We start from the raw sequence: 27,977 nt of genomic DNA on the forward strand, positions 1-27,977 counted from the left end.
ATGATCACCCAGTGGCTCATCTCGTTTTTATGAGGGAGGTAACTTAGAGAAAAAGTAGTTCTGAGTGCCGGGTCATCTAAGTCTTAGCCGTATGAATTCACATGGGTGACTCGACCTGACTGAAGTTCACTTCTCCAGAGAACAAGCCCCATCTCCTTATAAAAGAACAAATGCGTGTGAAGTACCAGGCTCAGAATGGAGGCTGGGCACAAAGTAGATATCGTCCAACAGATTCGTCCTTGAGGACCCTCTGATGGAGAGATGCAAGGGATAGGACCAGGGACACAATCCCTATGCCGTGTGGCCTCTGTTCATGAGTCACTACCAAGATTTTAAGGTCACACTGGGGCCAAAAGAAACTTTTTGGACACTTGTCATTAACATGCACATAATTGTGGAGATTCTTTTTGCACTCGTTGCTGAAAAAATACAGCACAAGCTAGCTTAGATACTGCTGTTAACTTACGAAGGTGATGCAGTTTGTTCCTAAATGTCTCCTCAGAAAGGTTACACATATTCATGCTCCCAAATGCTCATCCGAAAAGCCTCACACTACGCCCGATCTGCGCTGGAAAAGTCAAATACTGGCTCGTATCCAAGAGTAAAAGTGAAATGCCACATCTGTCCGGGATCTACGTTTCATGAAAATTAATTCGGACTGGAGACTCCTGGGTGGGAAAAGGCACGGAGTCCACTGGCTTTGTGTAGCCTCCACAGCATTGAGTGCAGGTGGTAAACTGTCCGTCAGTGGCCGGCAATGATGGTTTGTTCTCTAACAGCTGGTATTTAATCAAGGCTTAATTAAGTACAGCTTCCTAGATAAGAAGTCAGACACATTGTACACGTGCATGGTCCTTGGACACTCCAGAAAGAGACACAGGCTGCTGTGGACTTCATGGTTATTTTACATGAGTCCCTACTTCTAAAATGTCAGAGCCAGAAGGGATGCTGATCTTAACTGAAAGGTTTTCAGAGAGAGAGAGAGACGCTGGATGTGAGTGTGAGGGTTGAAGCTCTGGTTGTTCTTTGAGACTCTCGGACACTATGGTGGAAATTCAACCCAGAGCAGAGCCCCAGGTACAAGGAAAGACTTCATAAGGCAACATGGTAAAAAAAAGATTGCTGAAAAGGCATATACAGTGACAAATGCATTTCTGATCCTGAGAAAGAACGGACAGATGCTCAATGCATCCTCCTAGTGTTTTGCTAGTTTATTTTTGTAAACATCTGAAGTGCTTTGATGGCCTCGTCTTTTTCTCTTTTCCAATTCCCATTCCCTGAAGGTCTTCACGTTGAGGCTATGAGTTGGTTCCTCCTCCTGGATTAGAACCTTCTCTTCATGAGACCCAACAAGAGTCTTCTCTGACCTCTGGGGCCCCACCACCTCTGCCCTGTGTGCCTAGCACAAAGCTCCATCTTCAATGATTTAATGAGCAGAATTCTACTTGAGCTGGAGGAGACAGATATGGACAAGAATGTATAGTCTGCTCTGATGTACAGGCACAGGTAGAACATTCCAGAATGTTCTATGTGCTAGTCCTTTTTCCATTAGCTGCTCTATCCCGATCAATATGGATACAACATACAGGAAGAGCAATGCAACAGACCACAGAGCACCAGGAATGACAGTTTCCACTGCAAAAGAAAAGGAAGGAGTCAGGGAACTGTAAACCATGTCCCATAAGCTGGCTTTCAGCTCATTTAACGTTGCCTTCGGCATCTACTCAAGTGGGAGCATTTCGCGGGGACAGACCTGGTCCCACACTTGGCTAGTGAGTAGATGGATCCTTTGGGAAAGGAAAAAGGGTGCACAGCCCTTCTGTCCCATTGGGGACTGGATCTCGGACCCCACTCATCCTCCGTACAGGGCCCGTGTGCAATGCCCCATCCGCACAACCCGATCTTGGGGTGCAGGAGTCAGACAAGCTATCTTCTTGTTCCAGCCTGAAACTAACCTGGACCCACCAGTTTCTTCTTAGGGGTCCTGCTTCCTCCTTGGAAAACAAAACAGAGACAAAGGAGGTCGAATCTGAAAATCCCCGAGATCTTCATGCAAACCTGTACTGGGGAGTTGTTACTTGCAGGGCAAGGCAGAGACCACTGACAGCAATACAGAAAAGAGGCCTGTGGTGTCCAAGTTCGACTCTAATTTGCACCAGGTCCTGGAAGCTGACAGTGGGGTTTTGCTTCGCACTCCTAAGACCCCATGTTGGTTTTACAGATGCAAATATGGTTGTCTGGTGGGACCGTCAGAGACCTTCTCCCTGTTGCTTATTGTCACCATAGCAACCATGTAAACATCCAGATTCAATGTGCCAATCTTCAAAGTACTCTCTCTCTAAGGCGGGGCTATGCCTGCTCATGGGGGCTATTGGTGAGAGCACGGCAGCCGGTGGGCTCTAAGGCCCCGGGGTAGGGCCCGCTGCCTCAGGCTTCTCTCCTCCAAGCCGAGCCTTTTCAAAGGCATCACAGCCACTGATTTCCAGTTCTGGCACCAGTGGTGGATTACCCAAGAGGCAAGGAAAGCACTGCCTTCTTTGGGCTTACTCGCATGGTTTCACAGGCTTTCTGCCCCTCCAGAGCGCCACCTGTGTTTCATCACAGCCCATTTTCACCCAGGTGAAAGTGGTCACTCCAGCTTAGTAAGGAAGGCCGTGAGTCCCCTGCTCCCTGGTAAATCTGCCCCTCTCTGGAGTATCCAAACTACAGAGCCCCGTCTCCAATCCAGCCCCCCAAATCACTAAAACAGCATCAAGCCAAGGTTGCATTGAGGTCCCTTGACTGCAGTTGTGTTTTTACTCCCCGTGGGCCAGAGAGGGGTTCTTCTACCAGCCGTGACAGGACCCCAGCTTGTAAAGTTCAGAATGATTCATCACAACTAAATGCACAACAGGATGCCAAGACACTGTATATAGGGAGATTTCCTCCTGGGGCTTCAAGTTGGCGAATTAGACATCTAAGGTGTGTGTGTGTGTGTGTGTGTGTGTGTGTGTGTGTGTGTGTGTGTTACAATCTGCTGGGCTGCTCACCACAAGGTCTGCAGTCATTGACTCCTCAGGAGAAAGATGAGCTGTCTGCTTCCATAAGGATGTGCCGCCTAGACACCCTTTCAAGGGATGCCTAAGTTGCACTGGACTCAGTAGGGGGAGGGGTGGGTGTTGGGCTCTAGTTTTGTGGCGCGTGTGCGAAGCGGGAGGGTTCTTGTGATGATTTCGGCTGTTGTCTTCATTTGCTTTTCTCTTGGGAAGTTATGACCAGCAAGCAACTCAGTTTGATGATCGGTCCCTTGTTAGGGTTTTTAAACGAACCAGACCGGCCAGCTCTCACCAGGGCCTCTGGAACAGACGTCTGTATCCACTGAGCCCAGAGAGCCTCAATTGTGAGTGCATCTACGCCACCTTGGTTTTGCCCCACAGAAGAGTGGGCGTGCGGCTCATGTGGTGAATGCAGGTAACATGCAATGAACCCGGAGCACCTGCGCCACTGCCACCCACCGCCGCAAAGCCCCTTCTGCCCCTGCTGCTTGGCACGCTGCTGACATGCCCTCTCCGGGGCTCCCACCCTGCTGCCAGGGTTCAGGCCTGGTTGGATAGCTTTGTGCCACTCCCCTTTCCCTCTCTGGGAAGATAACGATTTCTTTCCTTCCATCTGGAAGACAGCAACCACCGTGTGTGACTAACTCCGCTCGTGGTGTGCTTGTGGGCACCAACCAAGGGAGCGAATGTGGGTCCACGTTAGAAATTAGTGACCACTGAGGGGAGTACAAGAGAGGAAACCAGAGAAGGCCCAGGCCTCACCCAGTCTGCTTCAGGAAAGTTCTAGCACCTCAGAAACCCTCTGGGCCATGCGCCTCTGTTCTATGGGGCCGCTACGTGGAGGGATGGACCCAAAGGTAAAGAATTTGGTTTGGGTTGGGTTTGGTGGAGAGGGATTCAAAAAGCTTGTGGAGGCGGGGAGATGGAATTTTAAAAGGATGGAATTTTGACAGGAACTTTTTAAGGCTCCCTCGTATTTCTGCCCGGCTGGTTTTAAGTGAACGGTGTGATGTCTCTCAACACGGGTCGGGAGGAGATAGCTGGGCTGTCTTTCCCAAGGCAGGTGAGCCGGCTCCAGCACACCCTGGAAGCGGCCTGTGGGAGGCGCTGTTCTTTGTTGTTGTGGGGTGTCCGGGAAGCCAGACTCAGAGCAACCCCATGTGACAAAGCAGAGCTGCCGCAGAGGACTCTCTTGACTGCACTCTGTCTGGTTGCTCAGCCCCGCTCTCTGGAGTATTCACAGGCTCCACCGCCCCAGACCTTTTTCCTACAAAGCTGCTGCGCAGGTTCGAACTGTTGACCTCGAAATTGGCAGCTGAGCTCCAGGGCTCCTCCGGAAGTAGATCTCCCAGATCTCAATGACTCCATGGTCCTTCTGATGTATTTTCACAATGGGTATTGATCATGGGGTTGTGTTTGCTGACTTGCTTTTCCTACCATCTTCTGCAAGCATGTGGAAGGTCCCTGCCAGGCATCACTGGCTCCCAGCACGGAGCAAAGTCTTGTAAGTGGTGTCATCTGACTTGGAGACATGATTGTCCCCGCTAGGATTATGAATGGGCCGCTTCACGAGCAGTTAGACAAAGAAGGAGCAGTTGGCAGGAACCACTCGTACAGGTGCATTAAAACCAATTATCTCTGATGAATCGCCTCTCTTCTTCCAGTGGGGTGATTAGTCGAGTTCATAAGCGAATTAATAGTCACAGCAGTGGCATTCAGGGGGTACTGACGGTGGGGCTTGGCACAGTGGCGTGCTGGTGGATCCTGAACAACTGGCTCGCCAAGGGAGAAAGTCACAGTGTACAGCATTTGCTGATTCCGGCGGTATAAACACTCCCGTGGCGGTCTTTTCAAATGGTCACAGTGACTTCGACCGGTCCACCTATTTCCTGAAGATTTCACACTTGGCTTTCAAGAACCCTTAGGAACCCGCTCCAGCACACCCAGGCTCTGCATGGCTCCTGCGTAAGCCTCGGTAGCTCTAGTGGCATCGTGGGTTGTGCTGAGGCCATCTACCCCTGTAAACATCTGAATGCTTGGAAGCCAAAGGCACCATTCTCGTCTGTCCTACAGGCTCCGCGACATGCCAGAATGGATCGCCCGGCAGTGGGTTTGCTTTCTTCGGTTTATAAGCCAGAATGAGCCTGAGAAGTGAACATGGTGCGCCTTGTCTCTTGCACTTTGGTTATTAGGAGAGCCCAATCTCTGGGAAAATGGACACCACGATTGTAACGCAGATGGCTAGCCAAAAAGAGGAGGCCCCTCAATGAGCTGTATGGACACTGGCGGCAGTAGTGAAATATGCCTATCACAACGATTATAAATGATCACAACCGGGCAGTGCTTTGCTCTGTTATACAGAATGTCGCTAGGCGACAGAACCAACTGGATGGTACCTTGCGACAACAATAACAACATTACCCTGCAAGGTATGCGCCACTATGGTTCCCATTTCAAGGTTGAGAAAACAGAGGTACAAAGGTGAAAGGTATCTGAGATCAGAAGCTAAATCAGACAAAGCTGGGTGTGACGCAGGAAATCTGGTCCCAAGGTCAGCAGTCAACCACCAAGCCTACACTTCACCGTGGGAGTTTGACTCGGCCTAGTGACCACGGCACCCTCGTGCAGAAGATGATGTCTAGCTGAGTGCATGACTGCACTGGTGGAGTGATGGGTGCACGCTGGGCTGTTAACGGCAAGGTCGGTTCGAAACCACCAGCTGCCCTCAGGAGAAAGACAGGTTTTTTCCCTCCCAGAACAAGTTAGTCTCAGAAATCCACCAGGGCAAGAGTCGGCATCAACTCCATAGCAGTGAGTCTTTTTGTTTTTTATGACTACTCTAAAGGAACTGAGCCGGGAGCTGAACAAAGCCAATGACTGGGGCGCCCATATTGACTTGCAAAAAGGAGCAATAAGATCTTGAGGTAACCGCGGTATCGTGTTTTCTTGGCTGTAATCTTTACACAAGCAGCTTACCGGCTCTTTCTTCCACCGAGCTTCTCAGTGGGTTCAAACTGTCGACCTTGAGGTTCATAGCCAATTACAAAGGGCTCACCTCATCTCGCCATAAAGCAACTGGAAAACGTGCAGATGACATGAAGCAGGACGCAAGCTCCAGGGAATTGTGTTCTAAAGCGACTTGGTCGTTTGCAGTTAAGGATGGATGAAGGATGGTAGTTGACTGGCAGCTTGACTACCATGCGCCATGGCATCTCCTACAGGTGCTAATGGAAACGGGGGCCACACTGTTAGAGATGAGATGTCAGTGGCTGCTCATGTTGTATGCCACTGAGGGCAGGAGAGGTGCTGAAGCTGGGCCAGAGGGGAGAGGAGTTTAAACCAAACCCCATTGGGCAGGGGGTGAAGGCATGGGGCTGTGTAGCATGGAGATCTAGCAGAGGGCTACCATGGGAAGGAGTCACCTTGATCTGACTGCTCCAAAGGAAAGAGAAAGCTGGTAAATTGGCAGGGATGAAGCATTGGTGTTTCTGCGGTCGGATTCTTTCCTTCCGGACAAGGGACCAGGTCCGATCGAATCCCCGTCCATGCACCACATGCACAGCTACTTCCCTTCTATCAGTGGAAGCTTGCAGGATGCCCTGATGCAGAGAAGTGGGGATCAGCTGCCCACTTTTGGAGGCAGTGTCTGCTGAAGAGTTTATGCATAGAATGAAAACATTGGCAGATACTGAAGGCCGAATAAGTGGAGGCAGAACACTGTCAGAGACCAGGCCAGAGGAAGGGCCCTTGGTTCAGGGGGCACTCAAAATGTCGCTGAAGAGGTGCTTCCTCAAAGGAGTCAACCATGTGACCTGAATGGAGTAAAGCTTGTGGGAGGGGAGATCTGGGAGCTGCATTGGCTCAAGAGGCGCAACGCAAGCTGTAAAAAGCTAGTAAAGATCAGACCTTGAAAGGTACGGAGGATGAATCTAGGGCAACTGGAAGTCATCAAACAGGAAATGGAATGCACAAAGATAGGCATCAGACATCACCAAGCTTGAAATGGACTGGTTGTGAGCATTTTGCATTAGAAAAACAAATGGTTTGTGTGGCAGTTACATAATCCGGTGTCAACCTGCAAAGGGGTGGAGTTTAGCCTGTCAATCAGGTCGCAGCTTGATGACCTCATTTGGAGGTGCCACAGAGATAAATCGCTCACTGGAGGCCAGATACAGGCTCTGCTTTGTCTTCCTGCTGACAAGGCACATGGAGCTACGCTAGAGCCCTGGAGCTGGAGCCGCCAGATGGAGACCCCTGCCAGCCTTGAGATGCTTCCAATGCCACTGGAACCACAAGATTTTCCACCCACTGGCCTGTGATCTTCCTGTATTCGGTATCATTGCATGTGTTACATGAGTCTGAAGAGGACTTTATAGATTGGTATTGGACATATGGGCTAATATCAGACTTATGGACTTGATCTAGACTGGGCTGGAACGTTTTCTCAATATACAATTGCTCTTTGATATAAAGCTCTCTTACACACAAGTCTCCCTGGATTTGTTTCTCTAGTCTACACAATTTACAGTGCCAGGAATGGCACAATCAAGAGGTATGGGGTTGAATTCATCATTGAAAAAGGACACTTCAAGGTCTATCTTGAAGTACAATGCTGTCTGTGATAGGTTATAGGATTACCTCTGCCCACATTCAAAGAAATGCAATTAGTACAACTATTATGAAAATTTATGAAACAGCCAGGAAAGTTAGTGATGAACAAATTGAAGAATTCTCCCAATATCCTCAGTCAGAAATTGATCAAACATGCAATCAAGATGCATTGATAATCATTGGTGATTGGAATCCAAAAGCCAGAAACAAAAAAGAAAGAACAAGCATTGGAAAGTATGGTCTTAGTAATAAAACAAACATAAGAGAATTTTATTCGTAGCAAATACCTTTTCAACCACACAAAAGGTGGCTATGTACACAGACTTCTCCAAATGGAATACACAGAAAATTTGGAAGATGGGTACAAATATTTCTTCCAAGAAAGAGCTGTTCTGTCAGTCCATGATATTTTCCATCTTCTTCACCAGCACCGTCGTTCAAGTGCATCGATTCTTCTTCAGTCTTCCTTATTCAATGTCCAACTTTCTTGTGTACATGAAGTGGTTGAAAATACCACTAAGGTCAGGTGTCCCTCGGTCCTCAAAGTAACATCCTTGCTTTTCCACACTCTAAAGAGGTCTTGTGCGGCAGCTCTTCCCAGTGTAATGCATCTTTCAATTTCTCGACTGCTGCTTCCACGAGCATTGATTGTGGATTCAAATAAGATGAAATCCTTGACAATTCCAACGTTTCCTCCATTTACTATAATGTTGCCTACTGGTCCAGTGTGAGGAGCGGGGTTTCCTTTACGTGGAGTTGCAACCACACTGAAGGCTGCAATCCTTGATCTTCATCAGCAAGGACTTCAAGTCCTCCTCACTGTCAGGGAGCAAGGTTGTGCCATCTGCATATTTTAGGGTGTTAATAAGCTTTCCTCCGATCCTAATGCCACATTCTTCTTCATATAATCCAGCTTCTCTGATTATCTGCTCAGCATACAGATTGAATAAATCTGGTAAGAGGACCGACTCTTGACACACGTCTTTCCTGATTTTAAACCATGTGTCACTCCCTTGTTCTGCTTACACAGCTGCTCTGTGATTCAGGTACAAGATCCACATGAGCACAATGGAGTGTTCTGGAATCCCCCTTCTTCTCCAGGCTATCCAGAGTTTGTTATGATCCACACAGTCGAATGAATGCCTTGGCATAGTCAATAAAACACAAGTAAAATATTTCTGGTAGTCAATGCTTTAAGCCAAGGTCCTTTTGAGTTCAGCAATGATATACCTTGTTCGACAGCCTCTTCTGAATCTGGCCTGAACCACGGGCAGCTCCCTGTCAATATATTCTTGCAACCATGGTTGGATGATCTTCAGCAACATTTCGCTTGCAGGTGATATCAATGATATTGTTCTATGATTTGAGCCTTCTGTTGGGTCACCTTTCTTTGGAATGGGTACACATAGAGGCAAGGATGACAAAGGATAGTGAGACTTTGTCTCACATACTTTGGACATGTTGTCAGGAGAGACCAGTTGCTGGAGAAGGACATCATGCTTGGTAAAGTGGAGGGGCAGCGACAGAGAAGAAAGTCTTCAACAAGCTGGGTTGACACCATGCAACATAGGGCTTGAACATGGGAACAGTTGTGAGGATGGCCAGGACCAGGCAATGCTTATTTCTGTTGTCCTCAGGGTAGCCAGGGGGTGGACGTGAACTCTATGGCACCTAGCAACAAGAGGATGCTGGGTGAAGTTTTAGCAAATCTTTCAGAGTAAGTTGGACTAGGAAAATAAGGACCTGGTCAGAAGTAGAGGTACTTCTGAGAAATTGATCAAGGAAACCCCGATGGGTCCCAGTGGTTCCATCCAGAACCAGTCAGGAGGATGGCACAGGACTGGGGAACATTTCAGTCCATTGGATAAGGCGTTGCTATGACCTGGGGACCAACAACATTAACAAAATGGCAGTGAGACGGACTGCAGGAAATGCTTTCCAACCACCACAGCCTGCTAGAAGCTGGTAATAAGGTCTCCATCCAGAAAAGCATCCTGGGAACTGCAGAGCTTAGAGGAATGTTGTGGGAGCAAGGAACGAAAGCACCCCCCTGTGAGGCTCAGCGTGCGTGGTCCGGATTACCTAATTGTAGGCCATTAAAACCAGAAGGCTCTTCACTCAACACCTGCTAAACCCCTGCTATAATTAGTTTTGTTATTACACACAATGACTATTACCTATAACAGCGAATACATATGGTTGCTGTTATATAATTAGCTAGTATTAGCGTCATTGCTGTATTGGACATGCTAGGTCCATCATTTTTAATTCCCACCCCCACTCCCCAGGAACTCTACAAGCTAGGCATGGACACATTCCCTCCACAGGGGTGTGAGAAGAGGCTCAGAGAGGCGATGAGATGCCACCGGTTCCCCTGTCCCGCTGTCCCTCAGCCCATTGCCCACCCCCGCTCCCCATCATCCTCTGCTAAGATCTCCTTCATGTATGACTTCTGTGTTTTAGGTCCTGCCCAGGTAGAAGAGCAACAAAGCCACATTTTGTGTCCCTCCAGTTGTCTACAAACAAAATGAGTTCTGATCTATTGTCTCAAAACGGTGCTCATCCCTGATGCCTATGTCAACATTCACAGATGAATCCACCTCTGGGGTCTCCTGAGGGCCCCCCTTCCTGGGAGGGCAGAAGGGGAAATCGTGGCTGTCAGTGCGTGAGTCAAAGCGGAGTTGCTGAGCCACGTGTGTGGGCTGTGCGCGCATGAGGATCCTGGTGAAGGCTGCGTGTCTCTCGCAGGTGACTGTGTGTCCGTGTGCCTGTCTACATGTGAGGAAATCAGAACAGGGAGTCCTGTGGAGGTGGAGCGGGAGAGAGAGTGATTGATTTTGAGTAGCAGGTATTTTGTGTCCCGTGTTGTTATTTATGTCTCTACACCTACACCCGCGAGGCCCACACAATTGGCTGCTGTAGCGTTTCAAAAGCATTTCCATGGAAGCGACTGCGCAGGCAAGCTGTCCTCTTCCCAGCGCACATGCACATGCCAGAGCCGGGCAGGCCTGGGTCGGCTCCTCCCACCTGTTGGTACCCCCCCCCCCCCGCCCCATCCCCGTCCCCCACCCTGCTGAGGAAAGAATGAAGACAGCAGTGCTTTATGAAGGCCCCCGGGGGGGCTGAAGTCCCCTTGGTAGTGTGTGTGTGTGTGTGTGTGTGTGTGTGTGTGTGTGTGTGTGTGTGTGTGTGTGTGAGTGAGATTGCAGGGGATGGGGGGGCAGGAGAACAAGTACCAGGCATGAAGGCAGCTACTCCTTGGCAAACAGTAGTTTGTCCCTCGGAGCCTTGGCCTCCGGAACACGGGAGCAAGTGCGAACCATCAGGATCCAAAGTGGGGCACAAATCAATGGAAAGCCATTCGTTGGGGCTTAGCAGAAAAGAAGCCTACTGGGGTGGGGGCGGGAGGTGGGGAGCGGACGTGCCTATGGCTCTGAGTGAGAGAGTGAAGCTCTGCACGGTGGAAGCAGGCATCCACATGGGGGGCTGAGCGGGGGTGGAGCGGGGAGGAACGGGCAGCCTGGTGTGGAGGTTAAGGGGGTGGCCTGTACAGTAGAGCTGCTTGGCTCAGCAAGTCAGCTCTCTCAAAGTACAGGTGAGGGGCGGGGAGCTGCTGAAAGAAGCCAGATGAAAGGGACCCCCAGGGATCACACCGGGAATCATTTGAATATCAAAGTAAGAACATGTTCGCACCAATTACAGAAACAAAAACAAAACCTATGTGCACTTTGGATCAGATAGGAGGCCCCGGGTTCATGGGGATATGAACATGAGGGTGTGGAAGATTTGAACAAATAGATCATGAACTCCTTCCCCCCACCACCACCGTGAATGTTTCGAAGCCCTCCTTGCTGATACACAGCTACATTAACGAACTCTGATGAGGCGTGGGGGTGGGGGGGCCCTTTAACTGCTAAGAAAAGGGCACCCACGGTAGAGTGGGACCAGCAGGATCCCACTGCCTTCATCCAGGGATCAAAGCAGCTGGTCCCCGGAGTGGGACAAAGCTGAGAGGTGTGCCACCTACTAGGCAAACAGACTCATGCCTGTGACATCCCTTCCAAAGAGGTTGAGCCTGAATCCAGGTGTCCAGAGGCACCACGCCACCCCAGAGCGAGGGGCAGTCGAGGAAACACTGCCCAGCGATCATCCACTGTGCCCAGGCCAGGAAAGCTGAGGGGAAGGGAAGACGCAGAAGCATGACTGTCAGGAGGTGTAACGGCGAAGTGCCCACGTGGTTCTAAAGTGGGTCCTTTTGCCAGAGAGCAGATGGTTCTTGCCACAACTGGAAACGTGAACCGATCTGAGCACTAGATAAGGGTTGGTGTTAAGATCCAGGTTTGGACCATCACGGGCTGTCGCTGTGTAGGAAATGCACGTTAAAGCATCAGGGGCGAGGGGGAGTCATACCAGCAGCGTACTCCGAAAGTTCTCAATAATAATAGCAAGCATAACAATAGTAAGCATGTACGACAGTTGTGTTTCTGCCTTTTCTGTACGTGTGAGTGTTTGAAGGTTAAAGCAGGTGGGGAAGGGGGGACGACGGGATGACGGAAGGAAAGGGGAGGAAGGTACAAGGAAGGGAAAAGACAAGCGGAAGACAGGAAGCATGGGGGTGGAAGTGGCAGGACTGGAAGTAGCAGCCCAGGTGCTGGGAGGAGCTCTGAGCAATCCTCTTTCCCAGAACCCTTTCAGAAGCAAACAGGCCAAACCTGACCTCCCAGCCAGTGAGATTTCAGCTGGAGCTGTGCCCTGCACCCCACACTCAGCCACAGAGTCTGCAGGCAGTCGCCCAGGAAGCCAGAGGCAGGAAGGCTGAAGTCCCAGAGCTCAAACCATTTGTTTGGGTGAGATGAAAAGTAAGAGGGTGTCCAGCCAGCCCCGGAGGTCCGGAAGGAGAGTAGAGAAACCAGGGAAGGGAATGCTCTAAATGTTTTCTGCAGGAGCCCCTGGGCACAGGATGGGCACCCACCCGGAGAGGTGGAGAGGCTATCTGGGTCTTTATCTGCTTGCAGAGGCGCTCCTGGCACTCCTTTCCTGAAAGGTGTGACTTTTCAGCTGGGCAGGTACATACGGTGCTTCCTTGCTGACGTAAACTCACTCTGGGAAAGAGCACAAGGCGGAGAGCCAAGACCACGGGTTCTGACCCAGCCTAGTCCTCCAAGTCTCCTAGCCTCAGTCTCCTCAACTGTTAAATGGGAAAAGCCACCTGCCCTACTATCTCACAGAGTTGAGGCACCTGGATGCCAAGCTGTACCACCTTCGAGTGCAAGTATTAGTTGGGCATGCCACTACTCTGTCAGTCCTGCCCAGGTCAGGCACTTTGCTGAGAGTGGGCTGTGCTAAGCAACAATTCCTTGTGAAACCCAAACACCAGACTCGCGGTGCCATTGGGCCGATGCTGACTCATAGTGACCCTCTAGGACAAGGTTGAGCTGCCCCCTGTGGGTTTCTGAGACTGTAACTCATGACAGTAGAGAGCCAGGTTTCTCCGGAGGAATGGCTGGTGGCTTCAAACCGCTGACCTTGTAGTTAGCAGCCCAATGCACAAGAGACTTTCTGGAGCTGCCACTTATTATCATATCTTACTGTCCCTCACCCCCCCCCCCCACTAGCCCCATTTGCCTCGGCAAACTCCATCCTCACCTACGTTAGCTTCCATGGTGCAAAGCTGGCCCAGCCTCTTGAGTCTCTGTGACTCTGCGGTGTCCTCCCAACAAAATTCCAACAGGAGTCTCCCTCCGCCCCACATGCACCCGAGCTGCGGAGCTTGGTAAGAGTAACAACTGAGCAGACTGGATGCCTCTCCCTCCAATCGATGTCTGCACACGCCGACCAGGTGCCGGGCACTTCCCAGCAAGCCTCTCTAGGCCTCTCTTTAAAGGTCCCTTCGCCCTCTTTCTCATCTTCCTTTCAAAACAGCAGGTCCCGTCCCTCCCCTCCCCTCCCCTCCTCTCCGCCAGCAACGGCCTCCTCCTTCATTGAGAAAACAGAAGTGTCAAACCAGGAGCTTCCCACCCCAAGCCCGCCTCCACATGGGGCCACACCCCCGTGGTTACCCCGCCCCAACCAGAAAGCCCACCCCTCCACCTGTGCTCAGGTCCCACCCACCCTTACTTTCTCAAGGCCTTTGCTCCCGACTGTAGCTGCGTTCTCTTCCATGTCTGTGATTTCTCCTGACTCTACTGGGCCGCTGACGCCGACCTGCACACGTGCCTCATGTCGCCTTTCCTTAGGAAGCACTTCTCTGTCAGTTGGGCACACCCAGCTGGTTTGTGCGTTGTGAGGCTCGTGAGAGACCAGGCAGGTTAGAGTGTCCACTGAGCCCCTTCGAGTGGACACTAACTAGGGGGCACCGAGCAATGTCTTTAGACAACAAGCCTGGCGCTCGCTCCCGCCTCTCCCTGGAGCTGCTCTTTCATGATCCCTTCCCTATCACAGCAGCAAGTTATTCAGGCTCCCTGCCTCTTTGGCCCTGGTGGCCTAGTGGTGATGCATTGGGCTGCCAACTGCCAGGTAAGCAGTTTGAAACCACCTGCTGTTCCAGGGGGCAAAGCTGAGGCTTCCTACCCCCAGTTAAGAGCTAGTCTTCAAAACCCACAGGTCAGTGTAGGTCACTGTGAGTTGGAATCAACTCTATGGAAATGAGTTTGGCTTGGGAGTTACTGGTTCCCCCTAAGTTGCCCTCACTCTGCGACTTTAAATCGAACCTCTACCCTGATCATTCCCCAAAGAGCCCCACTCCAACTGGACCCTGACAGCCATCTCTTACTCAGCCTCCGCACCTGGATACTGACTGTCTGCACAGGAGAACTCTTCATTTCTTGCTTTCGCCTGCCACTCCCATGAGGGGTCCACCTCCACCTTTCCATCACTCATGCAGCTGTTCAAACCAAAATATTAAAGGTACGGATCCCTAAGTCAGCGAGCCCTGGTGGTGCAATAGTTACTACTGCAAGGTCAGCAGTTCGAAACCACCAGCAGCTCTGCAGGAGAAAGACTGGGCTTTCAATTCCCATAGACAGTTAAGTCTCAGAAACAGGGGGGTCGCTGTGAGTCAGCATCAGCTCGACGGCAGTGAGAGTTATTGTCTCGGAAGATCACAGAGGCCGGTGTACCTTGTTCTACAAGGTCGTCGTGAGTCGGCATCAACTCGATGGCGGTGAGTTTGCTTTGGGTTTTATCCCTCCGTCCTCTCCTTTGTTTCACTCCCACACCTGATCCAAGAGCAGGTTACTGCTCTCCACCTCCACTTCCACCACTCCCTCCCGCCGGGGGCACCTGGACCCGGAGCACGGCGGCAGCCTCCACAAAGGTCTCTGTTTCCCTCCTCCTGCCGACAGCCCATTCCCATCTCCCTTCCTACGTGAGTCAGAGGGAGATCTTTCTAATAAACACACAGCTAGCGCTCCTCTTCCCTGGCCTAAAATCCTCCCCCATGCATAGAATCAAACCCAAGTTTGTTTTTCTACCAAGTCCGGCCCGGGCCTCCTCTCTGTCACATCTTGTACTACTTTCTCCTCTGCCCTCAATACCTAGCACAGGCTGGCCTTCCTTTTGTTCCTTGTGCACACAGCTCAATCATGCCTGCAGGACGTTGGGCTGACTCTTCCCTCAGTCTGGGACTCTCGTCCCCTGATCTCTGTCAGTTTGGCCCCTTCATTCAGTTTACAGGTTCAAAGAGCATCCATGGAGCCTACCCTCTTACTGTAATGATCGTCGGATTACTTATCACCACCTGACACTCTTCTTTGAGTGTTTTCATGTGTGTTTATTCTCTGGATGCTCCAGCTGCGATGTGGAATCTTTAAGGTCAGGGGCCTGATCGGTCTCTTTTATTGCTTTGATCTCCGGAGCCTAGCTCATGACTACACTCTCAGATGTTTATTGGATGAATGAATGAGCGCATTCCTGTTCTGCCAAAGGGCCTGCAGAAAGTGGGCCAGGCAGCAAGCAGGACAGGCGGCACCGCTGAGGCCACATGGCCTTACCACCTTGCTTTCCAAAAGAGAGCCTCAAGGGGTGTGTGGGCAGCAGGGGGAGCACAAGAGGTCTGGGACATGAGCAGGGAGCATGTATGGGCTTTATCCACGCAGCTGAGGTGGCGGCCGCACAGGTAGGAAGAGCGGGCTGACCCTGCGGGGGCAGAGGCAGAGGCAGCACCGGAGTGCCCAGGGAGGACACTGAAGTCAGAGATGCCTTGCTCCCCATCTTTGCCTCTGGTTCCGGTCACTTTCTTTCTCCTGACCCAGGTCTGCCAACTTGTCCCCTCACCCAAACGCCTCTGGGAAAGGTCCTTACCAGCAAGTCTCATCCTTTCCACCCCGTGGAAATCTACTTTGGAGCTCCTTTGGAAGTAGTGTCTCTTTCCCAGGCCCGCTGCTACAGTAGGCGGTTTCAGGATGCCGATCCCCCTACTGCTGTGCTCCCGCTTAGTGTCCTCTGGGTGGCGCCGTCTTGTCTATGCAGCACTCTGCCTGACTGCACTGTGAGCTGCTGGGGTGGGGTCTGTGCTCCAGCGCCTAGCCCTAAGGAATCTGAGGCTCTCTGACCCCCACCACCACCCCCTCCCCTGATGACCACTGGAAAAGCAGGGACCATCGCTTGCCCTTGCTTCCTTTGAAGTTCTCCCGGTGCTGAGCACAGGGCCAGGGCACTAAACCCAACCCATCTGATTGCAAAGCCATCTTCTAAGCAGGGGACACTTGCGGGTCTGAGCATGTTCAAGATGAGCTGAAGACAGCTGGGCGGGGATGTTCGGTCCAGAGCAAAGGAGGGGGGAGTGGAAGAACAGGGGCTTGCCTCTCTCTCTCTATCCAGCTGAAGAGGGTCCCACTCCTGAGAGGAGCCCCACTGAGAGCACACCCCCACCAGGCAGGGGAGGGCCGTGTCCCTCCACACATGGGGCGTGAGGTCTGCTACATGGCCACTGGATGGAGAAAGAGGCGAGGCAGGACAGGGGCTGTGGAGAGGGGAAGGAAGAAGGATGGTGGCCGCTGTGTAGAACTCAACAGTTTGTCCAAAGCTGGGATAAAGCCAGTAGGGAAATGACAATGTTGGGATGAATGTACCCCATCCCTGACAAGTCCAGTGGCATGTGGGAGCCATGGACACCCACAGTTTGCAGTCCTGCTAACAGGGGTGACCCACTTTCCCCAAGTTCAAGTACTCTGTACTCTTCCCTCCAAATGCCAGTCTGTGCAACCCGTGCAAACAAGGGCAGACCCTCATTCAACCCCTCCACTTATGCAAAATACTCGGAGATGTCTTACTATTGTCCAAGTGGTTGGCCTTAATGATCTTCTCGGAGTAGTCCGAAATACTGGAACATTCGATCTAGAAAGGGCACAGAACAAAGGAGCAAGGCATGAAAACACACCCCAGCACGTCCAAGGCCAAGGGCACGGGGGGCTATTCACTTACGGTGAAGCTGAGAACCACAGAGGTCAAGTGACTTACCCGAGGCTGCAATTCATGGCAGATCTCACCTGAAAACTCAACCTTCCTGACACCCAGGCCAGAGGCCCTTCCTCTAAATCATAGTACGTGTGACCAACTACTGCCCCGGTGTAGGTAGGGGCCTGGTCTCTGGGTTGGGTGATGCGGGAGGAGCTGACAGCCTTGTTCCCCTGGCTGGAGGAGAATGGGGTGAGGCAGCATAGACCTTGTTCTCCTGGAGAGGATGGGCCAGGCAGGGCATGGCCAGAGTGTCTCTGCGTCTCCTGAACACCCTGCAGGTTGTGGGCCACTGGAAAGAATGCCCAATTGGGGCTTTTAGGGCCAGTCTCAAGACCCCCTTCCCACATATGTATGTTCCTCCTCTGCTGTCTCCACCTGCACGTTGATGTGTTACTGTTCACCTGGAAGATACGCCAGGCTTTCAAAAGCGTCTAAGCAAAGGGCAGCTGGAGAGTTGACTGTTCGATCAGAACAAGACATTGCTTGACGTCTGAGTGGTTGTTGAAGATGGAGCCCCAGGCCAGGGACTGAGGTGTGGGGCTGACAGGGAGGGTCAGGGCCTGTGGACCACAGAGAGGCAGCTGCCAGGAGCTCCTGGCATGGGTGCTCTCCCCCGGGGGCTGGCCCATGCGGGAGCCACTTACTGCCACATAGGGAGCCCCGTCTTGAAGCCATGTCCACAAGAAGTTGCTTAGGGGCATGGGGGCCGATGGTGGTGGCCTCCGTGAATGCTTGGGGGAGGCGAGGACACGCTGTGCTGAAGGGGAGCGCCCCTCTGTTAGCGTAGCACCCAAGGAGACACACCCTGGCCAGGGCTCCTTCTACGGGAGGTCCAGCTTTTCCAGCGTGATCCGACCTGGGGACCTGTGTCACTGTGCCCCGCTTTTCTCTCCCTTATGGTCCCAGCTTACGGTCTCATCTGCAAGAGGTTACTTCATTTAGTGATTAAGACCTTGGGAGCTGGCACCAGCCAGCCTGGGTGGACATCGGATTTCTGCCCCTTTTTAACCGTGCCTGTTTCCTCCTGAGGAAAACCACGGCCTCTCTTCCAGACGGTGGCGGTGGGGAATGTCGCGCGCAGAGCGTGGTGACGGGCTGCTTGCAGGACCTGGACCCAGCATGGTTACTCGCTTGACTTTCTCCAGCTTTCTCGTCTTTTCCTTGTCTCCCCTCTTTTCTTTTTCTCAGGCCTTTGGGTTCCTGCTCTTTGCTCCCACCCCCACCCCCTTTTTAATGTCTCTCTCATTCACCTCTTGGAGCATTTTTATCTTTCCGATTCTTTCCACGTCCCTCTTTCTGTCTGTTTATGTGTCTCCTGTCGCTGCTAGGGGTCTGACTCTCTTCCTCTCTCTCCCCTGTCTCCTTCCCTCCCTCTCTATCTCTTCTCTGTCTCTTCTCTCTCTCTCTCTCTCTCTCTCTCTCTCTCTCTCTCTCTCTCTCTCTCTCTCTCTCTCTCTCTAGAAGAGCAGTGGGTGGGAGAGGGCATCTGGAACAGGAGAAACTGTGAAATGAGCCATTCAGAGAGAAGTCCAGCCAAATATGGTGAAGCTACTTATAAACAGCCATGATGGCAAGAGGAGTCACCACCGCTGGGAGGCACCCCTCCCCACCCCCCGACAGCTCATGGCTGGAGCCCCCTGGACTGCTGGAAGCCAATGTGGTGCCTGCTCAGCCCTCTGCCAGACCTGGTCCAGCTGAGGCTGGCCCTGAGGCAGGACCTTGGAGGCGGTGCTGAGAGAGAGATCATGTGGACATTACCCAAGGTCATGGGCCATGGCCTCCTTGGGAGTTGAACCTTCCCTGGTAATGAGGGCCTTGTGAAGGACAGTGGGAAGTACAAGAATGAGTGGCCCCCCCACCTCCAACCTGTACCTCAGGTGGGGGGAGCACAGCTTCTCCCAAGCTAGGCCATGCCAGTGTACCCCAAGAACACCTGACTGCTGGAAGGTCCTCCACAGCTGTGAGCCACGTGCTTTCTAAGACAGGCAGGAAGGGAGGGAGAAAGCTAACCACGTGGGTGACAGAAGGCCAAGCCTTCGGGGACAGGGTGGTCAAGGGGATTTGGAGAGTGCTAGACAGCCTGAAAGGAGCCCTTATGCTGCAATGGCTAAATGTTTGGCTGCTAATCCAAAGGTTGGTGGTTCAAATCTAGCCAGTAGCTCCACAGGAAAAAGACTGGCAATCTGCTTTCATCAAAAAGACATCCAAGAAAATCTTATGGGATCAGTTCTATTCTGTCATACAGGGGCCCGTGCATTTGACTCAGCTCCACAGAGTCTAACAATGGTCTCCTTGGGGACCTGTCCTTGGGACAGACCCAGGACGGCCCAGGCAAGCGCCCAGGAAATGAAGAGGCACCGGCTGATGCTGCACAGCGCCCATGGGAACTTGGTGAGTAGTCTGTCTGGGTGCATGCTGAGCGTTTGATGGTACTCGCCTTTCATCTTGATCGAGATGAATTCCTGTTTTCCAACGCTGGACCCACTGCAATTTGTAAATGTCACCCAGAGCTTAGAGCTCTTTTTTTTCCAGTTTCTGAACTCCCCCCCCCCACCCCCAGACCCTCTGTCCTCAGGCTATGTACAGCCACCTCACGAGAGCCAGGGAGAGGCTGAGACCTCCCACCTCAAGCAGCAGAATTCAAAACTACCATCTTGCTCTTTAAAAAAAAAAAAGGAAGGAAGGAGCTGCTTCTCTTATTATTCCCTAGAGCTCCATCTCAACCATATTTGTAAATATTGATCATTTGCTAAATGCCAGGCATTGTTTGTAATACCTTTACATCAGAGATTCTCAACCTGTGGGTCGCGACCCCTTTGGGGAAATCGAATGACCCTTTCTCAAGAGTCGCCTGATTCATAACAGTAGCAAAATGACAGTGATGAAGTACCAACGAAAATAATTTTATGGTTGGGCAATCACCACCACATGAGGAACTGTCTGAAAGGGTGATGGCATTAGGAAGGTTGAGAACCCCTCCCTGCTCTACACAGATACTAAACTTACGGTTTCCTCTCACTTGCTCTGTGGCTGAAGTGCTATGCTCAGGCTCATTTTACAAGGGAGGGAATTGAGGTCCAGAGGAGTGAATAGTCTGCACGTTAGACCAGAGAGCCCAATCAGGGTCCCCCCCCCCCACTATAAGCACGTGGATAGGAACCAGACACTATGAAGTAATGGTGACATTGGATTGGTCTCAGAAAAGTCCAAGATGCTCAAAAGAGTCACCAGTCACCAGGGCACGGATCAAAGAGCCATCCATGTTCGATGACTGTAAATCGTGGGTGCCTGTCCTGTCCTGCCCTCTGGGAGTCACTCCATAGTAACCACCAGTAACTTTATCTCCCGGAACCATCTGGGGTGCCATTTGGCCAATTCTACTTGGCCACCATAAGAAAGGTTGGCAGTTGGCGCCTACCAAGAGGCACCTCAAAAGAAAGGGATAGTGATCTACTTCCCCCAAAGCAGCCATTGATACCCTGTGCCCGCCGGAGCACCGCTCTGCTGACACACAGGGGTGTCTCACCAGGAGCCACGTGGACTTATGGGAAACTGGCTTGGTCGTGTTCTATCCACCTCAGAACCTGGACCCACCGTATTTCTCAGCAGTAGGGGGTGGATCAGGACTCACCCTTCTTCGAAGGGCATACACTACCAGGGGGACAAGGGCCCAGCTGTGCGGAGCCACCGTGAGGAAGGGAGTGGCATGCTCACCCCAAACACCTTCTTGGCTCCGGCTTTGGCAGCAAACATGGATAAGATGCCGGTGCCACTCCCCACATCCAGCACCACCCTGTCCTTGAACACGTGCTTGTTGTGGTACATGGAGTTGCGGTACGTGAGCGTGCGCACCTCATCCTTCAGCATCTCCTGGGGTGGAAGGGAAGAAAGGCAGCACCGTCAGTCAACTTCAAGGACCTTCTGATTCAACTTCTTCAAGGATCTCAGTGGCATCACCCAGTAGCGTCATGGAAGAGTGCTACGGGCGTTCCGGGCAGGGACTCCTCATAGGCAGCACTGCCTTCTGCCAAACCACCGAGCCTCCAAACTCTGCCCAGGAGAGACAGCTTCCAAAGAGAAGCTAGTGTTCAGACTGGACGGCTCTGCTGTCTCAAGGAACCGCGGCCAAAAATAAATAGATAAACAACATTGTCGTCGCCGGCAAGTCGATGGCAACTCATGAAGACCGAGCCCGTGTGAACAGCCTCTGTTTGTGGCGACGGGAAGCTTGGCAGCGAGCTGGTAATCAAGCCCAGCATGATCGATACGATTGGTGTCATTGAATTATACATGTAAAAAAAATTGAACTGGCAAGTGTCATAGTACATATATATACACACATATATATTAAAAGAACCAATAGAAATATCAGCGCAACACAGCATGAGAGATTTAAATTAGAATGATCTGAAGCAGAGATTTTCTTTTCGACTGAGATTTTTATCTGTTTTGCTTTGCTATGGTTGTGAGTTTGGGGGCTTTGTCTTTAATGTGTTTCTGGGTATGAAATCCAGGATAGGTAAATCTATAGAGACAGTACTGGATTCATGGTTCCTTGGAGGTATGGCCGAGGAAATGGAGCTAATAACACTGAGTATAAGAATGAAGAAGATGTTCTAAAACTGGTTATGGGGATGATTGTTCAGCTCTTCTTGATGTGATTGAATTATTGAATTGTATGATATGTGGATTATATGCCAATAAAAAAAGAATTCTCTGTCATCGAACAGGTTATAAAATGAGAGATTTAGGGTATGTGTTATTCTTTGTTTGGCTTTCTGTATGTTTTTAAGAGCAGAAAAGATGTTCATCTGCCTAGCATTATTGAAATGTTTGGCAGTGAGAGGACTAGGTGCCAGTTGCCATTATCTCTCTCTGGACCAAGGAAACCATAGTTACTCTGTGTGGGGTGATGACGAAGGGATCGGCAGCCACTTGAGGTATTTGCAAACACTTCTAACTTGTTACCAACAGTACTGGAACAAAGGCTGGTTTTTATTATAAACCAATTTGAAAGCACTGGTTTTAAATGTCTAGTTTACTGTGAGGGTTTTGACAAACGGACACACATTTCTGTGTGTCCTGTTAGATCTCTGTCTACTCAATGGCCACAAGGCTAGTCCTCCGTGTTTTCTTCCAGCATCGTCATAGTTCTGGATTTCACATTTAATTCTGTGCTTCATGTCAAATTAATTTTTATGTAACATAGGAGCTCGGGATTTGATTCACTTTTTTATATTTACAAGCATCTAGCTGTTTAAGCTCCACTCATTAGGGAAAATATATAAATAAAACCATTGTTTCCCTATTAAATCATCTTGTCACATTTGCCCCAAATTAATCAACTCTACATCTATTAGTCCGTTTATGACCTCTTTGACCTGTTCAATATATCAGTACAACAGTGACTCATGACTGTAGCTTTATAATAATCTTGAAATACAGTCCCACGAGCCCTCTAAATTCTGTGCCTTTTTTATAAGACAGCACTGACTATTCTACATGCTTAATATTTCCATATAAATTTTAAAATCAGCCTGTATATTTTTACAAAATATCCCGCTGAAATTTTGATTGTAATTGCACTGAATCTCTGATCAATTTGGAGAAAAATGACATCTTAACAATAGTGAGTCTTAAAATCAAAGAATATTATCTCCATCTAGTTAGGTCTTTTTTCATTAGTCTCTGAACTGTTTTACAGTGTTCAGTACAGAAATCTTAGATTTCCATCATTAAATTAATTCTTAAAATCTTTAAAAATCATTTTATTGGGGACTCCCACAGCTCATATCACAATCCACACATATATCCATTGTGTTAAGCACATTTGTATATATGTTGGCATCATAATTTTCAAACATGTTCTTTCTACTTGAGCCCTTGCTATTGGCTCCTCGTTTTCCCCTCTCTCACCCTTCTCTCTCATTAACCCTTGATACTTTTAAAAAATGTCTTACACTGCTGTCTCCCTTCACACACTTTTCTGTTGTCCATCCCCCTGAGAAGGGGTTATATGTAGATCATTGTGATCAGTTCCCCTTTTCTCCCCGCTACCTCCCCTTATCCTCCTGGTATGGCTACTCTCAGTATTGGTCTTGAAGGGTTTATCTGTCCTAGAGTCCCCGTGTTTCCAGTGTAGATACTTTGGTCTAGCGGATTTGTAAGGCAGAATAAGCATTAAGGAACTAGAGGAAAGTTGTATATTTCATTGGTGCATTACTGCACCCTGACTGGCTCGTCCGTCAAATTAATTCTTAAGCATGCTATATGCTATTCTGTATTATTCTTAAATTTTTCATTTTTCCTATTATTTAGTACTAGAATATAAGCTGGCCATGTAGACTGTAATTCAATTTCACATATTAATTCTAGTAGGCTTTTGTAGATTCTTTTGATTTTCAGGTAAAAATATCTTGTGATCTGAAAATAAATGAAGATCACTTTAATTCTTTTTTCAAATCTGTCTTTTGTTTTTTATTTTCTCATCTTTCGTTGCACTGGTGAGGCCTTCTAGTGCAATGCTGAACAGAAAGAAGTGAACAAAAAGCCTTCCTTTATTTGTATATTTCTATTAAGTTTGATGTTAGCTGTAGGTTTTCAAGAGATGTCCTTTTATCAAACTGAAGTTCTCTTCTGTTCATAATTTGCTAAGAGTTTTTAGTTTAAGTTGGTGATGAATTTTGTCATATTCCATTATGGTCTGTGATGTGTCTCCTTTAATGTATTGCACGCCATTGACTGGTTTTTTAAATGTTGAGTCAACACTTAGTCATGTTGCACTATCCTTTTCAAATAGTGCTGCCTTTGGTTGGCTCATATTTTATGGCACATTTTTGGATCTACATCTATGAAGCATGTGGAGCTGTAATTTTTTTCTTACTTTCTTAGATAACCAAGGTTATGCTCGCCTCATCAGATAAGATATGAAATGCTTTCTTTCTGATGTATTTTCTGAACGTGTTTGTGTGAGGTTGATGTTATTTCTTCCTTAAATGTTTGATGTAATTCACTGCTCTACGGCCATAGAGCAGTGGTTCTCAACCTGTGGGTAGCGGCCTCTTTGGGGGTCAAACTACCTTTTCACAGGGGTCACCTAAGACTATCAGAAAACACATATTTCCAATGGTCTTAAGAACCAAGATACTGCTCTTCTATCTGTCTCAAGGCAGGTCCACCAACATGTAGATACACCCACATACGAATACCTGGGGTGATGACATCATCGCGCCAACGCCGTCACATACACGCCGTACAAATACAGGTGTATATGACAGGGTTGGCACCATAATGTACTTATGTGGACCAGTCACACATGTGTAGAGAAGAGCTACTATGTAGAGATCAGCAGTATTGGAGGTAAAATGGCACGTCATGAATTATAATTACTAAGTAAGTGATGTGGAAGATGATCTTTGTTGTGCTCTTGCAAAGACTACCCCAAGAATTTCTGATCTGGTCAGAAAGAAGCTATCTCAACCTTCCCACTGGCGTTGGCTTTTTACGCATACTGTCAAAAAATTTAACAATGTAGTTTACTGTTGCTATATTAAGACTGTTACCCATGCTACACCATGCTTCAAGACAAAATTTCATTTATTTGTAATTAAAAATGCACACCAGCCTGTGAGATGACGAGGCGTCGAAGGGATCAGGGATCAGGCATCAAAGACCACCCCCCCAAAAATCATAGCACTGTGAATGAGGGGGAGTGCTGAGTGGGGACCCAGGGCCCATCTGGGGGAAATTGGACATCCCCTTGCAGAAGGGCTGTGGGGACATGACGAGCCAGTCAGAGTGCAGTGTAGCAACGATGAAACATACAATTTTCCTCTAGTTCTTAAATGCTTCCTCTCCCCCACTATCATGATCCCAATTCTACCTTATATAACCAGCTGGACCAGAAGATGTACACTGGCACAGATAGGAACTGGAAATACAGGGAATTCAGGACAGATGAACCCCTCAGGACCAGTGGTGAGAGTGATGATATTGGGAGGGTGGAGGGAGGGTGAGGGAGAAAGGGGGAACAGATGACAAGGTCTACATATAACCTCCTCCCTGGAGGACCGACAGCAGAGAACTGGGTGAGGGAGATGTCAGATGGTGTAAGATATGATAAAATAATAATTATTTATAAATTATCAAGGGGGAGGGGGAGGGAGGAGAGGAGAGGGAGGGGAAGAAATGAGGAGCCGATACCAAGGGCTCAAGTAGAAAGCAGGTGTTTTGAGAATGATGATGGCAACATACATACGAATGTGCTGGACACAAATGATATATGTATGGATTGTGAAAAGAGTTGTATGAGCTCCTAATAAAATGATTAAAAATATATATATTTCACAACATATAATGACATATCGTTTTTGTGATTAATCACTATGCTTTAATTATGTGCAATTTTAACAATGAAAATACATCCTGCTTATCAGATATTTACATCACAATTCATAGCAATAGCAAAATGACAGTTATGAAGTAGCAATGAAAACAATGTTATGGTTGGGGGTCCCCACCACATGAGGTACTGTGTTAAAGGGTCGCACATGAGGAAGTTTGAGAACCACCACCGTAGAGGCTCGTTTGCTTTTTAGTGGAAAGGTTTTTAACTATGAATTCCGATTGTCAACTGGATAGTGGGCACTTTTGCTTTCTATTCACTTGTGTCAGGTTTGGCAAGGTGTTTTTTGTTTGTTTGATTATTTAAGTGAGATGTTAAATTTATTGGCATAATATTATCATAGTACTCTCTGATCTTTGAAATACTGTATTATCTGTAATGAGCCCTGCTTATGGTATTATCATTTCTGCTTTCTCTCTCTCTCTTGTCTTGAGTAGTCTCCTAGGTGTCATACATTTATTTCGTCTTTTCAAAAACCTTTTTGGATTCTACAGGAGAAGCTTAGTCTCAGAAATGCAGATCAGACTTCAAATTCTCATGAACTCCAGATTTCTTGAAGCCAAGAAGGTTGGATGAATTCCTGAATCTATTGTCCTGAGATAATCCTTCAACTTTAAATCAAAAATATTCCCTAAATTCTTCTTAAAACTAAACAGTAGTTCAACTTAAGTAGTAAAAAATGTCTGCCTTGAATATTACCCACCTTTACATATTATCTATATGGGCTCAAAGAGTCCTGGTAGCATAATAGGTTACAAGTTTGGCTGGTAAGCACAAGGCCAGTGGTTTGAACCCAACAGCTACTCTGTAGAAGAAAGATGAGGCGTTCTGCTTCTGTAAGAGTTACATCTTCAGAAACAGTTGCACTCTGTCCTGTGAGGTCACTATGAGTCAAAAGTGATTCGTGGCAGTGGGTTTGGTTTGGTTTGACAACAACTCAATTCAAAAGGACTAATTGAAATTTTAAGGGGCAGCAAGTTTGTACTCATGGGGAAAAAACAATCGCATATCTTGAAGAATGTAATCCATGTCACTGAATTGTACATGTAGAACACATTGAATGGGTGGATGGATTCTCAACAATAACAAAATAAAATACATTACAAAATGTACAACGATGAAGGAAAGAAAACAAAGTCACAACTTTTAACTGGATTACAATTCTCAGTAGACCAGCAAAGCAGACAACATTGGGAAAATTTACCAAAGAGTAGGAGCTTGGCCCAACAGGACATCAAGGCATCAGGCCTGATACCAGGGCTAGTGTGGAAAATGATTGAACAAAAATAGCTTTCAGACTGCCCCCCACTATCATGATCCCCATTCTACCTTACAAATCTGGCTAGACTAGAGTATGTCCACGGGTACAGATAAGAGCTGGAAACACAGGGAATACAGGACAGATAAACCCCTCAGGACCAAAATTGAGAGTAGCCATACCAGGAGGGGAAGGGGAAAGGTAGAGGGAGAAGGGGTGAATCAATCGCAAGGATCTTCATATAACCCCCTCCCAGGGGGACAGACAACAGTAAGGTGTGTGAAGGGAGACATCAATCAGTGTAAGACATGAAAAAAAATACCAATTTGTAAATTATCAAAGGTTCATGAGGGAGGGAGGATGTGGGGAGGGGGGAAATGTGAAGCTGATACTGAGGGCTCAAGTAGAAAGAAAATGTTTTGAAAACGATGAGGGCAACAAATATACAAATACGCTTGATACAATGGATGTGTGTATGGATTGTGATGAGTTGTACAAGCCCCCAATAAAATGATTTTTAAAAGAAGTAAAAGGTATAATTAAGACCAAAAAAAATAGCTTTCAGCGTCAGGACTTGAGGACAGAGCAGGTAGATTTGCTCTTTTTCTCCTCCTGAGCTTCCTGCATGGCTCAGCTGTGCCCTCCATTTGCAAGTGCGGGACCTGGCCCATCTAGCAGCAGCAAGTTCAGCTTGCTTGAGCTCCAGTGAACCAACCACCTCGCCGCCATTGAGTCAATACCAATTCATAGCAACCCTACAGGACAGGGTAGAACTGCCCTTGTGTGTTTTCCAAGTGTGTAACTCTTTATAGGAGTAGAAAGCCCCATCTTTCAGCTGAGGAGTGGCTGGTGGTTTTGAACTGTTAACCTTGCAGTATTAAGCCCAATGTGTAACCACTGCACACCAGGACTCCTTAGCATGGTTAAAACAACAGATTTGGAGCCAAACAAGTATCGGTTTGCATCCTGGGTCCAGGACTTCTTGGCTCTCGGCTCTGGGAAATGGCTGAACTGCTTCTTGAGCTTCAGCATCCTCGTCAGTAAATTCTGGTGCCTCACTGAGCTGTTGTACCTGTGCTGCTGGCTCCCTGGGGAGGCCAGGCCTGCAGGCAGATGACAGTGTCTGATGGGCCCTAGTCCTCAGTCAGCATTCAGAGTAGAAGGCAATTTTTCAAGCTTAAATCCAAAATATCCCCCAAAGTCTTCTTAA

General features: G+C 48.9%; 1 protein-coding gene across 1 annotated transcript in view; it reads right to left on the reverse strand.

The window, feature by feature from the left end:
* PRMT8 (protein arginine methyltransferase 8) overlaps positions 1-27,977 on the reverse strand; it is a 129,500-nt gene that overhangs the window by 38,739 nt on the left and 62,784 nt on the right. Inside the window, exons 3-4 of the mRNA XM_075553144.1 lie at positions 20,820-20,975; positions 16,919-16,982 (exon numbers count right to left, since the gene is read on the reverse strand). Of these exons, the coding sequence (XP_075409259.1) occupies positions 16,919-16,982; positions 20,820-20,975 (220 nt within the window). The remainder of the gene's footprint in view (positions 1-16,918; positions 16,983-20,819; positions 20,976-27,977) is intronic.

This window comes from Tenrec ecaudatus, chromosome 6, assembly GCF_050624435.1.
Source record: "Tenrec ecaudatus isolate mTenEca1 chromosome 6, mTenEca1.hap1, whole genome shotgun sequence".
Taxonomy (NCBI): domain Eukaryota; kingdom Metazoa; phylum Chordata; class Mammalia; order Afrosoricida; family Tenrecidae; genus Tenrec; species Tenrec ecaudatus.